The 16,502-nt window shown below is 47.2% G+C and overlaps 1 protein-coding gene across 1 annotated transcript in view; it reads left to right on the top strand.

The window, feature by feature from the left end:
• The first annotated feature begins 2,654 nt into the window (after positions 1–2,654).
• LOC127669430 (H-2 class I histocompatibility antigen, L-D alpha chain-like) overlaps positions 2,655–16,502 on the top strand; it is a 63,909-nt gene continuing 50,061 nt past the window's right edge. The window contains exons 1-7 of the mRNA XM_052163364.1: positions 2,655–2,733; positions 2,930–3,199; positions 3,408–3,683; positions 5,258–5,533; positions 5,661–5,777; positions 5,955–5,987; positions 6,155–6,202. Of these exons, the coding sequence (XP_052019324.1) occupies positions 2,670–2,733; positions 2,930–3,199; positions 3,408–3,683; positions 5,258–5,533; positions 5,661–5,777; positions 5,955–5,987; positions 6,155–6,202 (1,084 nt within the window). The 5' untranslated portion in view covers positions 2,655–2,669. The remainder of the gene's footprint in view (positions 2,734–2,929; positions 3,200–3,407; positions 3,684–5,257; positions 5,534–5,660; positions 5,778–5,954; positions 5,988–6,154; positions 6,203–16,502) is intronic.

Here is a 16,502-nt window from a genome sequence, read left to right as displayed (position 1 = left end):
AAAAGTGATTTAAGGTGTATGTAAAAATGAAAAATGCTTCAGATTTCTTCCCTTGCTATGCTATTGTTATATTAAGATCTAAGAAGGTCAGAGTCTTAACATTAATCAGTGGAGCTCTGATCAGTTATTGATCTGGCTATGATAAACAGTGATTGCTATTATCATTGTCCACGAGCTCAAGATTATGAATTATTTATGTTTGCCTTCTAAGAATAGACTTAAAAGTGCTTCTCTGAGTTAAAAACACCTGTCCGGTCTGTATACACGCAGTGTTCTGGAAAGAGGGCAGAATGTTCATGCTTTTACCTCCAAACTCCTTTTCTGGGTCCCCTAGCTTTTACTATGAATCAAAGGCCTGAGTCTGCTGCCTTTTCTACAGTGTAAAGGTCAATACAGATTAGAGAGTGGTGTGTTCACATGTCTAAAAGTTATCTCATTTTGTAAACTTAAAAAATTGTTTTAAGCTTCAAAAAATCTACTTGAATCCACCTCTCACAGGTCAGTAAGTACTGTCAATCACAGCCTGTTTCATCTTATTCCTGAGGGTGGGGTCTCCTCCTCCTCTCTGTGGTCTTGGGATGCCCCACCCCCAGCTAATGGGCCTAAAAGTTTAAAATGTTCACCTAAGGAAGAAAGAATTATTCTAACCTCCTGAACTTTACCCTCTGATCCTTATATACACATATGCTTCAGTAAAATGCTCGCTCCAGGAGTTTCCTCAAACCCTGCATGGCAGACAGCCTCAAAGCACCTGCCCCATGACAATTCAACTTAAAAACACATCTGCATTCCCCAGCTGCAGATGGTCCTGCAGAGCCTGGACAGGGAGGGAACAGCATGCTTATCTTGAACCTAGACAGCTTCCCAGCTTTCTTGGGTCCTCAAAGATGTTGACACCCCCAGACAACAGGAAGCAGTCTAAAGAGCTCAGTGACCCCATTTCTGCCCCACCAGTCACCCCTTCCTATTTTCTCACCTTATACAATAAATAAGACAAATGGATGTCTGTCAACCAATGACCACCCACATTCCAGAACCAGCCTGCTTTCAGACTCTCAGTGCCAGAAGCCACATCATCACGAGCTACCAAATTTCCACTGTGGCCACAGTTGTGTGCACCCTTATCTAGCCCAGGTCTTCACAGATGACACTTTCCTCTTCCACTCACTACTCAACGCCAATAAACCTCTCACATGAAGTCTGCTGTGTGGTGTGATCTTTGCAAACTCCCTTAGTTTAGCCCTCTGATCCATGCAAGAACACTAGAAAGCCCCACAGGGTCAGCCCTGAATGTTTCCCCAGCTGGGCAGCTGTCTGTTGGAGCAGGACCTGAAGCTGCATGGAGTCTGAGCATGAAGGGAAATAGCAGATGTCCAAAGAGTGGAAGAGCGTGTCTTCTCATGCCTGTTTAATTCTATGTCCACCTGTCTGTCTGTCTATCTATCAACTACCTACCTACCTAACTACCTCTCCTCAGTCTCTCCAAAATCAGATTATCCTGCTCTGACATAAGAAGACATCCCTATTTCTCTCTCCATCTCTTCCCTTGCCCTGACTTTATCACTCTCTGTGTGATTATATCAGCAGCAGCAACCAACAGGCCGGGTGAGACATGTCCTCAGGACTGAGGGACAGGAATGGGGTAGGAGCCCACCTTACATTCCAACTGATTTACCATGGGTCCTCCATCCACAGGGCAGGGCCCTGGCTCCAGGTCAGGGAGAGGAACCCATACCCGTCCTCCTCCCTCAGCTCTCACTGACTGACCCTGCACCAGGAGGCTGTGCTGTTTGCATTTTGTCAACTCCACACAGACTGAGATGTATTTGGGGAGAGAATCCTGAATTGAGAAAATGCCTCCGTTCAGGGGCCTTTGGGAAAGTCTATAAGAGCTTGGCAGTGGTGGCACACGCCTGTAATCCCAGCACTCTGGGAGGCAGAGGCAGGCATATTTCTGAGTTCAAGGCCAGCCTGGTCTACAGAGTGAGCTCCAGGACAGCCAGGGCTATACAGAGAAACCCTGTCTCAAAAAAAAAAAAAAAAAAAAAAAAATCCAAAAATAAAAAAGGAAAGTCTATAAGGCATATTTAAAGTTATTATTAATGATCAGTCTGGAAAGGCTCAGCCCACTGGAAGTAGTCTTGGCTGGTGTTCGTGGATTGTATAAGAAAGCCTTTTGAGCAAGCCATGAGCTACAATGCAGTTCGCACTGGTCCTCGCGGTCTCTGCTTCAGTTCCTACTTTAGAATCCTCGTTCAATGTCCTGCCCTGAATCTCTTCAATGATAGACTGTGATGTGGAAGCATAAAGTGAAATAAACCCTTTCTTCTTCAAGTTACTTTTAGTCACAGGGTCTTACACAGCGATGGAAACCCTCACTAAGACAGAGGTGTACGAGAGCCCTACTCTGCTCCCTGCAGACCCCACCCTCTCCTGCAGCTCAACTCCTGTCCCTCCCTTGCCCAGGAGCAGCACCCACAAGGCTGCTCACAACCACCTGGGGATCTGATGCCCTCTCTACTCTAAGACTGAAGGAACCATCTGGTAGGTCTCACTTACCTCCTTTGGGTGGCGCAATCCTGGGAAACCAACGAACTATTCCAAGGGCGCTGGTTATAAAGTCCACGCAGCCCGCGGGACTCTGACGCCCCGGATCCCAGGTGGGGGCGATGGCGCCGCGCACACTGTTCCTGCTGCCGGCGGCCGCCCTGGCCCCGACCCAGACCCGCGCGGGTGAGTGCGGGGCCGGGAGGGCTCTGCGGGGAGGGGCGGGGGCGGCACCGGGGAAGCCGCGTCCCCGCGTCGCCCACCGGACCCTCCGCCCCTTCTCCACCCACGTCCCGAGCCCCGCGCCCTGCTCCCCTCCCGGCCCGCGCACCCGCCCGGGGTCCCGGGAGGAGGTCGGGGTCTCACCGCGCGCCGCCCCCAGGCTCACACTCGCTGCGGTATTTCGACACCGCCGTGTCCCGGCCTGGCCTCGGGGACCCTCGGTTCATCTCTGTCGGCTACGTGGACGACACGCAGTTCGTGCGCTTCGACAGCGACGCGGAGAATCCGAGGATGGAGCCGCGCGCTGGGTGGGTGGAGCAGGAGGGGCCGGAGTATTGGGAGCGGAACACACGGAACGCCAAGGGCAAAGAGCAACTTTACCGAGTCAACCTGAGGACCCTGCTCGGCTACTACAACCAGAGCGAGGCCGGTGAGTGACTCCGGGTCGGAGGTCACGACCCCTCCACCTAAGGTCAAGAGCCTGGAAACGTCCCGCATCTGCGGCTCTGGAGCAAAACAGACCTGGGACCGGTTTCCCTTCTAGTTTGGAAGAGTTTGCAGGTGGGCGGGGCCGGGCCTGGACGAATTGGGCGGCTGGGTGTGCGGGGCAGGGGCGGGGCTGACCGCGGGTCCCGCAGGCTCTCACGCAATCCAGAAGCTGTCTGGCTGTGACGTGGGGTCGGATGGGAGCCTCCTCCGCGGATACCAGCAGTTCGCCTATGATGGCCGCGATTACATCGCCCTGAACGATGACCTGAAAACGTGGACTGCAGCGGACAAGGCGGCGCAGATCACCCGACGCAAGTGGGAGCAGGCTGGTGTTGCTGAGGAAAAAAGGGCCCACCTGGAGGGCGAGTGCGTGGAGTCGCTCCACAGATACCTGGAGCGCGGGAAGGAGACGCTGCTGCGCACAGGTGCAGGGGCCGCGGGCAGCTCCTCCCTCTGCCCTCGGGCTGGGGCTCAGTCCTGGGGAAGAAGAAACCCTCAGCTGGGGTGATGCCCCTGTCTCAGAGGGGAGACAGTGTCCCTGGGTCTCCTGATCCTCATCACAGTGACTGCACTGCCTCTCCCAGGGCTCAGCCTCCTCCCTGGACAGTGCCCAGGCTGTGTCAGGAGGGAAGGAGAGAATTTCCCCCACTTAGCAATGGCGGCTCCCTGCAGTCTGAAGCCTCTGTCAGCCATGGCCTCTCCCAGGCCGGGTTCTCTGCTCACACCCACTGTCTGTGGACACGGACTCCTGTCATGCTGAGTGTGTCAGCCCTCACACCTCAGGACCAGAAGTCTCCTTTACCTGATGGGAGACATGGACTCCCCTACACTAGCCTGGTTCCCCAGTTTCAAGAACTTTCCAAAGAATACATTCTCACAGATCCCTCCCTGTCTGTGGGGTTTGCATCTCTTCAACACCCCATTCTAACTATTCCTACAGTGGTGAGTGGTCACAGGAGCCCTTATGGGGGACCCTGGAGGAATATAAATCGTAGAATTTCTTTTTCTTTCTCTTTTCTTTTTCTAATTTTCCAATATCTTACTTTATTTTTTCTTTACTTTTTTTTTTTTTTTTTGGAAGGTGTTATTTTGTTTCTAGTCAGTTTTTGTCTGCACTGGAGTGATCCTGTTTCTTCAAGCCCTTGTATTATCATTTATATCAGTCTCCACAGGTGCCAGGGAGACTGCTAACTTGAATAATTAGACAAGTTAAATCAGGGTTCCCTTATAAGAGAGATTTTTGAGAACTTAGACTGGTTCCCGTCAGAACTAAACGTCCAGAGCCTCCTGTTCTTCCTTTGCCCCCACAAGTTACAGTGCTCCCCTAGTGAATCAGGAATTGGACTCTAAGAGACAGGGTCTTCTGCCATCCAGGGCTGGAGTGAGAGGGAAGATCCTCACACCCTGTGAGCCCGCTGTGTTCAGTGAGTGCTGCACTAGGGTCCACAGCACACTCCAGGGATCCTGTATGACACATCTGTACCTTGTCACCCCAGAGGCAGGGGCTCTGAGTCATTTTCTCTGGCTGAGTGTCAGAGGTATACCACATTTCTGCTATATACTTCCTAATGGCTTGTCACTTGGACTGACAGTTATGCTGATCAGCAAGATGACCACAGGGTTGAGTCTCAGTGGTGGCACTCTTCCAGTAGCAATGGCCCTACTTTCTAATTTTGATTTGAACTCAAGCACATATTAAATTACTTTTATTCCATTCCATCTTCCATTCTGTGACCACATATCTCATGCTGTAGAACATCACATAAGGACGACCATGCTGACCCACTGGCTCATGTGGATTCCCTCTTAGCTTCTGAGTCCCCCAGGAACATGTGCAGTTCTGTGCTCAGGGGACCAGCTCTGCCTGCAGGTCACTAGGGCAATGACAGTCAAAGTGTCAAACAGACACATACTTCAGTGTCATCACTGATTTGACTGTGTCTTGTGTAGATTTCAGTTTGTCTGGTTAATTGTGGGATTTCTTACATCTTCCACACAGATCCCCCAAAGGCACATGTGACCCATCACCCCAGACTTGAAGGTGATGTCACCCTGAGGTGCTGGGACCTGGGCTTCTACCCTGCTGACATCACCCTGACCTGGCAGTTGAATGGGGAGGGGCTGACCCAGGACATGGAGCTTGTGGAGACCAGGCCTGCAGGGGATGGAACCTTCCAGAAGTGGGCATCTGTAGTGGTGCCTTTTGGGGAGGAGCAGAATTACACATGCCATGTGCACCATGAGGGGCTGTCTGAGCCCCTCACCCTGAAATGGGGTAAGGAGGGTGTGGGTACAGAGCTGGAGTCAGGGAGAGCTGGAGCCTTCTGCAGACCCTGAGCAGGTCAGGGCTGAGAGCTGGGGTCATGACCTTCATCTTCATTTCCTGTGTCTGTCCTTCCCAGAGCCTCCTCCATCCACCGACTCCAACATGGTGATCATTGCTGGTCTGGGTGTCCTTGGAGCTGTGGCCATCATTGGAGCTGTGGTGGCTTTTGTGATGAAGAGGAGGAGAAACACAGGTAGGAAAGGGCAGGGTCTGAGTTTTCTCTCCGCCTCCTTCTGAAGTGTGCTCTGCTCATAAATGGAAACACAGCCACACCCTCATTGTTCCTGTCTCCACCTGGGTCTGCTGTCAGTTCTGGGAACTTCCTAGTGTCAAGATCTTCCTTGAACTCTCACAGCTTTCCTTCTCACAGGTGGACAAGGAGGAGACTATGCTCCAGCTCCAGGTTAGTGTGGGGACAGGATTGTCCTGAGGACATTGGAGTGAAGCTGGAGATGGTGGGAGCTCTGGGAATCCATAACAGCTCCTCCAGAGACATCTCCTGGGGGGCCTGAGTTATACCATGATATGAATACATACATGTATATATACATATGTTTTGTTTTGCCCTAGGCAACCACAGCTCCCAGAGCTCTGATATGTCTCTCCCAGATTGTAAAGGTGACACTCTGGGGTCTGACTGGGGAGGGGCAATGTGGACATGATTGGGTTTCAGGGACTCCCAGAATCCTCTGTGAGCTGTGGGTTGTTGGGATGTTGACTTCACAGTGATGGTTCATGACTCTCATTCTCTAGCATGAAGACAGCTGCCTGGAGTGGACTGAGTGACAGCCAGTGTGTTCAGGTCTCTCCTGTGACACCCAGAGCCCTCAGTTCTCTTTAGACAACAGTGTCTGATGTTCCCTGTGAGCCTCGGGGCTCAATGTGAAGAACTGTGGAGCCCAGCCTGCCCTGCACACAGGACCCTGTCCCTGCACTGCCCTGTGTTCCCTTCCACAGCCAACCTTCCTGGTCCAGCCACACACTGGGGGACATCTGCATCCTGTCAGCTCCATGCTGCCCTGAGCTGCAGCTCCTCACTTCCACACTGAGAGAATCTGAATGTGAACTTGATTGTTCACATCCTCACCTGAGGTTGATTGCGTGTTAATGTCATGGATTGAGAATACTTGGAGGTTTATTTGAAGAAATAAATGGCAGATGGAGAACCTTCCAGAATCTGTGTCACTACACTGTGTGTATCAGGGACAGGATGAGGCTGTGGGAGCTGAGTGTGACAGGGCTGTGCCCAGGTTGGCTCACTGTGCTGCTATCTCTGATGGGGTCACTCCTCAGCTCTGTCACTTCTGCGCTGTGCTCCCTCCATCACTGTGAAGCACATGCTGAGATTCTGTGATCACAAGGACACGGGAATGCCAGAGCCTTGTCCTGTCCCCAGGATAAAGTTCAGAGACTCAACTCGGCATCCTTTAGTGTGCCAGGTGCACAAGATAAGTCACACTACGTTTCCTCCCACCCATTTGCTTTAGCTTCTAATGATGCAGTCGTGAAGCTGCCCTGGGCGCTCCCTGTCCCCTGCTACTGTAGTGATTTCTGCCTCTCCTTCTCTCCAGCGTCTTTTCCAGGGTTCTCAGGTGTCTGGTGTGGTCTGTCTGCTCATCTCTCAGGAGCACATCCACAGCTGGGATAAGACCTGACAACAATGCTTCTCTCTCCTGTGACTCGGGTACTGATTCCTGAACCTGGACTACTTTAACTCCAGGACCAAGGTGCTAAAGTCTCTTCATCTCCACTGCCAGCTCTGTGGACTCTTGGCTTGCAGCCCTGACTCGGGCATGATGGATGCTGTATTCAGCATAGTCTGCCTTAAAGTCCTATTCATAGACCTGTTGTTGCTCTGCATGGTGGATGGCTCTGTATTGCAGGAGATCAAAGTCCCACTCATAGGCCGGTAACCATTTAAATTAACTAATATTTATAGCACTAAAGACACTGGAGGCATAAACTGAGGCAATAGCTTGCTACCTCAGCAGGGAAACTTTTTCTTAACTATATATAAGATATCTGTTTTTTTGTTTTTGTTTTTGTTTTTGTTTTTTTTTGTTTTTTGTTTTTTGGGTTTTGTTTGTTTGTTTGTTTGTTTGTTTGTTTTTTGGAGACAGGGTTTCTCTGTGTAGCCCTGGCTGTCCTGGAACTCACTCTGTAGACAAGGCTGACCTTGAACTCAGAAATCCGCCTGCCTCTGCCTCCCAAGTGCTAGGATCAAAGGCATGTGCCACCACTGCCTGGCCAAAATATCTGTTTACAAGCCTGATTCTACAACTAAACTGCCAGCTCTTCAGAAATCTCTCTGTGTGTCATTCTACCAACCTAGTTTGCCTTTCTCTTGAGCTCCTCCAAATGCAAGAGGGATCCTTAGCTCCCTTTATCTGTCACTTGTATCTTGCCAGATGCTTCTCTGTTTTTCCTGCAAGCTCAAAGAGAAACTCTCTATGACTTACCTGGAGCTCCTACCTTGAAGGCTCTTCAAAGCTGAGGGAGAGACAGAAAGATAGACACACACAGAGAGAAAGAGACAGAGAGAGAGAGAGAGACAGACCCACACACACAGAGACACAGAGAGACAGACAGACAGTGGGAGAGTAGGTGAGTTCTGTCAAAGCTCCAATTGCTTTTTCTTTTTCTTTTCTTTCTTTCTTTTTTTTTTTTTTTTTTTTTTTTGAGACAGGGTTTCTCTGTGTAGCCCTGGCCGTCCTGGAACTCACTCTGTAGACCAGGCTGACCTTGAACCCAGGAATCCACCTGCCTCTGCCTCCCATGTGCCGGGATTAAAGGCGTGTGCCACCACTGCCCAGAAGTCTCTAGCTTGCCTCCCCCCACCCTTGGCAGACTGAGCCAGGTCATTGTCTTGGTGGGGGGAAGGCTCCAAAGCAAGGCTCCAGGGGACAAACCCTTTCCCCATTCCAGGGGGTAGAGGAAGACCACCTGTGAACTTTGCCTCGGGTCATAGAACAAGGGCCACAAGCCCTCTCCCATGCACTTTGCTTTAAAATAGGCAGGAACTTTCCATTCTTTAGTGTTCTTATCTTGGAGAATTTAGAGGCACCCAAACTACATCTCTTCAGGATACATAAATCTATTCTACTCCTGGGGTCTTAATTCTTTCTTTCTGTTTTACTGGTGTGTTCCTTATGGTGTGATTAGGCCTTTTCTACAACAGTTTGCCCTGCAGCATTGTGTGGTGCAGCTGTAATGTGCTTTACCATGTGCAAAGAGTTGCTGCATCTTTTTTTTTAATATTTTTATTTTCTATATTCTTTGTTTACATTCCAAATGATTTCCCCTTTCCCGGATCCCCCCTCCCCATATGTCCCATAAACCTTCTCTCCATCCCTTCTCCAATCACCTCCCTCCTTTTTCTCTGTCCTTATATTCCCTTCCCATGCTAGATCAATCCTTTCCAGGATCAGAACCCTCTCCATACTTCTTCATGGGAGTCATTTGTTATGAAATTTGTGCCTTGGGTATTCAGGGCTTCTGGGCTAATTAATATCCACATATCAGAGATTGAGTTGCTGCATCTTAGTGGAGACATGTGCAGGGCATTGTCAGTCCTGGTTTGTACATAATGCCATAGGAGCCATTACTTCTAGTAAATGTGTAACTGCAGAATTAGTATTTTCAGCACTCAATGCAGGTGCACATTGGAATTCTAAGAATGTATCAGTGGTGTGATATATCAGCCTACGGCCCACGGAATACTGGGCTCCTTCTAGCCAGGTCGCCATCAGCGCCGCCTGGGCCACCCGCAGATTTCTGGGTTCACTCTAGCTGCTGTGCCGCGTGCCCGTGACATGGGCCGCCTGGGCAACCTGCTCGTGGCCCACAGAGTTCTGGACTCTCTCTAGCCGGGGCTGAATCAAAGTGACCGGGGCCTGCATGGCAGGGACTCGGCTCCAGCCTCTTCCCTACTCGCTCAAGTGAACGCTCAAACTTAGCGGTCTAAATGGCTGCAACTCTAAGCCATCAGCCAAAACCAGCCTCTAAATCTATAACTCCATAGTCAGGACATGTAAAACCTTTTACCATTAAGACCAATTAAAAACAAGAACAAAGCAATTACCCAAATCTTATAAGTTAAACCAGAGTTTTCCCCAAACTAGAGGCTACTTGTCCTTTAAGAGAAAGAAAAAAAAGGAGATTGAGCATAACACCACTGCTACCACCTGCTCATGGCCCGCTGCTGCACGAGGTTTTGAATCAGCTTGCGGCCTGACAGCTCAAGGCCCCAGCAGATGGAATTTTAATCAATTTTTATTTTTAGCATGAAACAAACACTCATTCACACAAGACACAGACAAATAAATGTACATGTAGACAAACAATCGGTGCACCGCGACAAACAACATAGAAAGATACACAGAAAGAGAAGCGCGCTTGTTGTTAAGCAATTGCATCCATTTTCCTTTTTTCTTTTATGTTTCTAGAAATATTTTTTTGTTTTGTTTTTTCCTGTTTTTATTTTGTTTTATAATTTATGCCCTATTTCTCTTGCCTGATGCAGTTTAGACTGCAGACAATTGCCTAACTAAATTCCCTGTTCCATGTTGTCTTTACATCCTAGCTGATCTCAGTGCAGGGCCTACATACTGAGTCAGTCTAGCCTGTATCTTTACACACTTCTGCAGCAACATTCTCTAGAAATAAATGACATTATTAGCGCTAAATTAATACCCTGTTGCTTACCGTGTCCGGTACATAAACTTTTTCCTTTTCTTTTTCCTTGGGGCTCCTAAATACAGACAACATACCTCATTCTGCCTCTCCGTTTCCTGGTATAATCCACGTTGGCGCCATATGTAGAGTCCAGCTCTCACATCTTAACCGTGGGTTTTCTGGAAGGAGAGATGGGTAAGGAACAGGCTGCAAGAGAAATCACATGGAGAGACACAAAAACACATGGCTTCTGGTCCAAGTCTCCATCTTTAATCATCCCTCTCTCCCAAGAAACAAAGGCAGACCAAGCCCCTCCCCTGAAGGCTGGAAACCGGTTCTTCTTGCTCTTCAGGAGGTGGGTGGTCAGGTTGCTGGCTGCTGTTCTTGATGGCAGTGGGCAGGGGGAAGTCACAGAGTCCTTTTGCTTTATTCTGTATAATATGAGCTTCCATTCTTAAAACCTACTATGGATGGTTTTTCTTTCTTTATTCTGTAACCAATTTTCACATCATGAATCACAAAGGTTTTTTATAGCTTACATATAACATGTATCTTCTTTTAATTCCTCCGTAAAATAAAATATTAGATTCCAGCACCTTCCAAAAAAAACAAAAACAAAAACAAAAAACACAGTTTCTTCTGGACTGAACTGCCATTGCTGACTCCTGTGAACCCAACTGCTGATATCCTGACAATGCAGAGTGGACTCGCCCCGAAGAACTATTTCTAAACAGGTCCACACCCTCCTCTGCCCTAGTAACCCTTCCTTTCCACTACCTCTGGTGGGTGGTGAGCTAGAAGAGAGGTTAAGGCATTTAAGTAAGCTTATTAAAGTAGGTTTTGGACAATATTAGCCTACACAGGGCATCTGCAATGTTCCATGTGTGGGTTATGTTACCCATGATGCATTTGTGCTGGAGGACATCAGATGTTTGTGTAGACTGAGCACTGTGGGGACAGTGTGGGAAGCTCTGTGACCCTGAGGGACCCAGGGCTTCTCCTGTTCACACCCTCTCTGCAGGGTAGTTAGGGGCTCAGGCCTGAGTGAGGCCCTGTGCTTCAGAGAAAAGAATCACAGAGAGTCACAGCATAAAAATAAAGATGGTGTCACTTCTGAGTAAAATCATGGAGCTGGAGAGATTGCTCAGAGGAGAATGCTTACTGCTGTTCCAGAGGACCTGGGTTCAGTCCCAGCTCTCACCCACTTGTAGCTCCAGTCTCAGAGGGGATAGGGCGCCCTCTGCTGGCCGCCGGGGGCACTCCATGCACCTGGCACACAGACATACATGGAGGCAAAACACCCATAAGATTTCTGTCAAGAAAGCGATCCCTGAACAGTATCGGAGGTCATTGCAGGACTTAGGAACACCTCCAAACCCTAGTGCAGGACTCTAGGGTCCCCTGCACTAGATGTACACACTGATCTTAGGGATTCAGCGAGGGAAAGAAGAAATCCACACAACTCCCCCTAAGAGTGATCCCTGATGCTACTGGTCTATGAAGCCTGTCTGTTCATTTATGCTCTTTGGGTTGTTATGTCTTGACGCTCAGGTTGACCGTGAATTTTTTTTTTTCAGATTTATTATGCACACAGTGTTCTGCCTGCTTATGTGCCTATCCACCAGAAGAGGGCGCCAGATCTGCGCAAAGATGGTTGTGAGCCACCGAGATTTCTGAGAATTCAATTCAGGACCTGTAGAAGAGCAGTTAAAGGTCTCAACCTCTGAGTCATCTCTCCAGTCCAGACCTTGAATGATCCTCCTGCCTCACCTCTGCATGCCAAGTGCCGAGATCATACGTGGTGTGTGTGTGTGTGTGTGGGTGGGTGTGTGTCTATGTCACTGTGACTGGAGAGTGTGGTGTTGTGTAACAATCAGGGGAGGAGCCTGAGGTGTGATCTCACTCAGAAGTTGTGTTTCAGCCTGAAGATCATAAGGACCTCTGGAAACCACAAAACGGAGGATTTGGGGCTGAAGGGAAAATCCCTGCTGCTTTTAAGATAATTGAATAAACCACAGTCTCTCTGTGTCAGTTATTTGGGAGCAAGCTGGGTTAGAGAAAAAACACCACTTATTAATGTCATAATAAAAACCTTGACACACAATCATGTCTCCTTGTGTCATGTTTAACTTCCAAATAAAATCAATAACTAGATCATAATAATATTGAAACATGAGAAAACTGTCACTCGGGCTGGAGAGATGGCTCAGTGTTTAAGAGCACTGACTGCTCTTCCAAAGGTCCTGAGTTCAAATCTCAGCAACCACATGGTGGCTCACAACCATCTGTAATGAGATCTGACTCTCTCTTATGGAGTCTCTGAAGACTACTACAGTGTACTTACATAAAATAAATAAATAAATCTTAAAAAAAAAAAAGAAAACTGTCACTCGTACAATTGCAAATACATTATGAATTCAGAAAAAGTGGCAATGTCCCTTGAGGGAGATTCTTTCAGTATCTCCAATTTAAATATGAAAACCATTGATAATTCTCTTAATTGATGCTACATCCGTGTCATAAAGAAACAGAAAAGAGAATGCAATATCCGTACAAATACATTCTTAACCAAATACAACGGAAATGCGCATGTCTGCATTTCTGCAGCTGGTCACATGGTTTCAGCAGGTAACCTCATGAGTTCCACAAAGCCTCTTTGTTTAGAGAAATAAGGACTCTGCAATTTATCTTATTTGCTACAGCCTTGGTCAAATAGCTTTGGCTGGTTCCCTGGCTACTTCATAATATATAATCCCATTTCTTTGACACTATTTTCTGCTCTGTGGTTATTTCCTGCTCCTCTGCTTCATGTGTCTGTCCTCTTCAGTGTCCTGGGCTGAATGTCCTGCTCTCCTGGCTGGTGTTTATAACTACCTTCCTCTGCTACCCATTCTGCATTCCTCTCTTTCATCAGCACCTCGGCAGGTCTTAGCTCCTTTCAGGAGGAGTGACCACCTTACCTCCATTCCTGAAGGGTCTGTGCCCTCTGTCATCCTGCCTGGATTAGGCTGTTGTAGTTTCCCATTGACTTTTTTTCTTTTATTTGCTGTGGTTTTATTCTTTTTACTTTTTTTTTTAACTGAAAAAGGAAGTAAAAACATTTTATAACAAAATTGAAGATTCACATGGAAATATTTCTGACAAAACTGATGAAATATATAATGATGAAAATGATGAAAAATATGTTAAAATTGACAATTTTCATGGAAAAATTAAAGAGTAAAATGGTAGACAAAACATTGCTAAATTGATTGAAAAAGGAAGTAGAAACATTTTATGATAGAATTGAAGATTTACGTGGGAAATATTTCTGATAAAATTGTAGAAAAATATAGAATAACATGTTAAAACTGAAGAGTATCATGGAAAATTACACAGATGAAATGGTAGGCATAAAATATTTCTAAGTTGATTGAAAGTGTAATTATAAACATTTTCTGATAAAATTGAAGATTTACATGAAAAATATTTCTGTTAGTCTATGTCTTTTTATTGGGGAATTGAGTCCATTGATGTTAAGAGATATTAAGGAATAGTGATTGTTACTTCCTGTTATTTTTGATGTTATATTTATGTTTGTGTGGTTACTTTCTTTTGGGTTGTTGGAAGAAGATTACTTTCTTGCTTTTTCCAGGGTATAGTTTCCCTCGTTGTAATGGTGTTTTCCCCCTATTTTTCTTTGTAGGGCTGGATATGTGGAAAGATATTGTGTAAATTTGGTTTTATCATGGAATATCTTGGTTTCTCCATCTATGGTGATTGAGAGTTTTGCTGGGTATAGTAGCCTGGGCTGGCATTTGTGTTCTCTTAGGGTCTGCATGAGATCTGCCCAGGATCTTCGAGCTTTCATCGTCTCTGGTGAGAAGTCTGGTGTGATTCTGATAGGTCTGCCTTTATAAGTTATGTGACCTTTTCCCCTTACTGCTTTTAATGTTCTTTGTTTAGTGCATTTGGTGTTTTGATTATTATGTGCCAGGAGGACTTTCTGGTGGTCCAGTCTGTTTGGAGTTCTGTAGGCTTCTTGTATGTTCATGAGCATCTTTCTTTAGGTTAAGGAAGTTTTCTTCTATAATTGTGTTGAAGATATTTACTGGCTCTTTAAGTTGGAAATCTTCACTCTCTTCTGTACCTATAATCCTTATATTTGGTCTTCTCATTGTGTCCTGGATTTCCTGAATGTTTTGGGTTACAAGTTTTTTGCATTTTTGCATTTTCTTTGACTGTTGAGTCAACGTTTTCTATGATATCTTCAGCACCTGAGGTTCTTTCTTCTATCTCTTGTATTCTGTTGTTGATGCTTGCATCTATGACTCCTGATTTCTTTCCAAGGTTTTCTATCTTCAGAGTTGTCTCTCTTTGTGATTTCTTCATTGTTTCTACTTTCACTTTTAGGTCCTGGATGGTTTTGTTCAGTTCCTTCACTTGTTTGCTTGTGTTTTCCTGTAATTCTTTAAGGGATTTTTGTCTTTTCTCTTTAAGGGTTTTTACTGTTGACCCATGTTTTCCTGTATTTCTTTAAGTGAGTTACTTATGTCCTTCCTGAAGTCCTCTATCAGCATCATGAGATATGATTTTAAATCCAACTCTTGCTTTTCTCTTATGTTGGGGTATCCGGGACATGCTGTGGTGGGAGAACTGGGTTCTGATGTTGCCATGTGGCCTTAGTTTCTGGTCGTAGGGTTCTTGTGCTTGCCTTTTGCCATCTGGTTATCTCTGGTGTTAGTTGGTCTTGCTGTCTCTGGCTGAAGCTTGTCCCTCCTATGGGCCTGTAAACACTCCTGGGAGATCAACTCTCTTCTGGCAGGGTCTGCACACAGAAGGCTGTGGAGCTGCCTGGCTCCCTGGTGTGAATGGTGACTGAAGGCTCCTGTTCCAGTTGCTCCACTGATCTAATGCCCGTGCACTCCCAGCCGGTCCCCTCCAGAGAGAAGGTGGAGATCTCACCTCTGTGCTCAGAAGTAAAAGCTCTGCTGGGAGATCTCTCTCCTGGTGGGCTTTGCACAGAAGTCTGTGGAGCCCCCTGGCTCCCTGTTACTCCCTTGCTTACCCTGATATCCTAGATAGGAAAGTAAAGGTAGAAATTCTCAGCTGAGAGAGGGCCTCCGGGAAAAGAATCAGTGGCAGGAGAATTCACCAGCATGACATGGGGAAGGACAGATGTACCGGGGCTGTGAGAGAGAGGTAAAGAACAGGTCACATGATAGGACATATGCCAGTATTTGTCACGTTAGAAAAGCTGAAAGTCTGCCAAGCTAAGCATCTAAACTAAACTAAAATAATAATGACAATGATGATGATGATGATGATGATGATGATAAGTCTCTGTGTCTTTATTCATCCCCTGGCAGGACCAAGAAAGTCCCACTATCCATGACTCAGCCCTGCAGGCTGCTGTCACCTAATTAGCACTGTAACTGTATCTTCAGACAGTCACTTCATCGTTCTGTCAACCCAGCTATGTCAGGTTGGTGAGGAACATCATAAGACTAGAGCACTCCAAGACCGTGGGCCCACCGTCACACTTCTGCTGTGAAGTGAGTTCCTGGGTCAGAACACCACGTGGAACCCCATGATGGTGGATAAGGCATTCTGTGAGTTCACTGATGGTGGTTTCAGCAGAAGCATCACATGCAGGAAAGGCAAATCCACAGTCAGAACCTGCAGGCCTCACAGGAGCTGCCCATGGTGGTAACACCTTCATTCCTGCTTCAGCCTGTAGTCTTGGTGAAACATGTCAGGAGCTGTCCACAATGGCAACAGTTCTCCAGTCCCCAGCAGCCCCACACAAATGGCACCTCAGCAAAACCCAGCTGCATCTGTGAAGCACTTCCCACTCTAACCCATGTGCCCCATGCCAGGGAAAAGGGGGAGAAGAAGAAAGTTAGCAATCTCTCAGCAGAAAAACCCCATGACAGCAATGTGGCTCAGCCTGCCAAGGGCGTATGGGAGGAGCTAGACTTCTTTTATAAGCGGGGTTGTGTCACAGCTGAGGATTCCTGTTTGCTATCCTGACACCACTGACCTGGACACTGGAGGCTCCTGACAATAGGAGATTGAAATTGCCCCCAAGGAACTCCTTCTAAACAGCAAACAGCTGAGCCTCCTGGTTTCTTCAGGATCGAGCTGCTTTTGCTGAATCTGTAAACTGAACTGTTGATATCCTGACAACATATATTGGATATGCTCCAAAGAACCATTTCTAAACAGGGCCACTCCCCCTGTATCCTCATATCCTTTCTTTTCC

The sequence above is a fragment of the Apodemus sylvaticus genome, chromosome 19 (genome assembly GCF_947179515.1).
Source record: "Apodemus sylvaticus chromosome 19, mApoSyl1.1, whole genome shotgun sequence".
Classification (NCBI taxonomy): domain Eukaryota; kingdom Metazoa; phylum Chordata; class Mammalia; order Rodentia; family Muridae; genus Apodemus; species Apodemus sylvaticus.
This window is presented reverse-complemented; position numbering and strand designations above follow the sequence as displayed.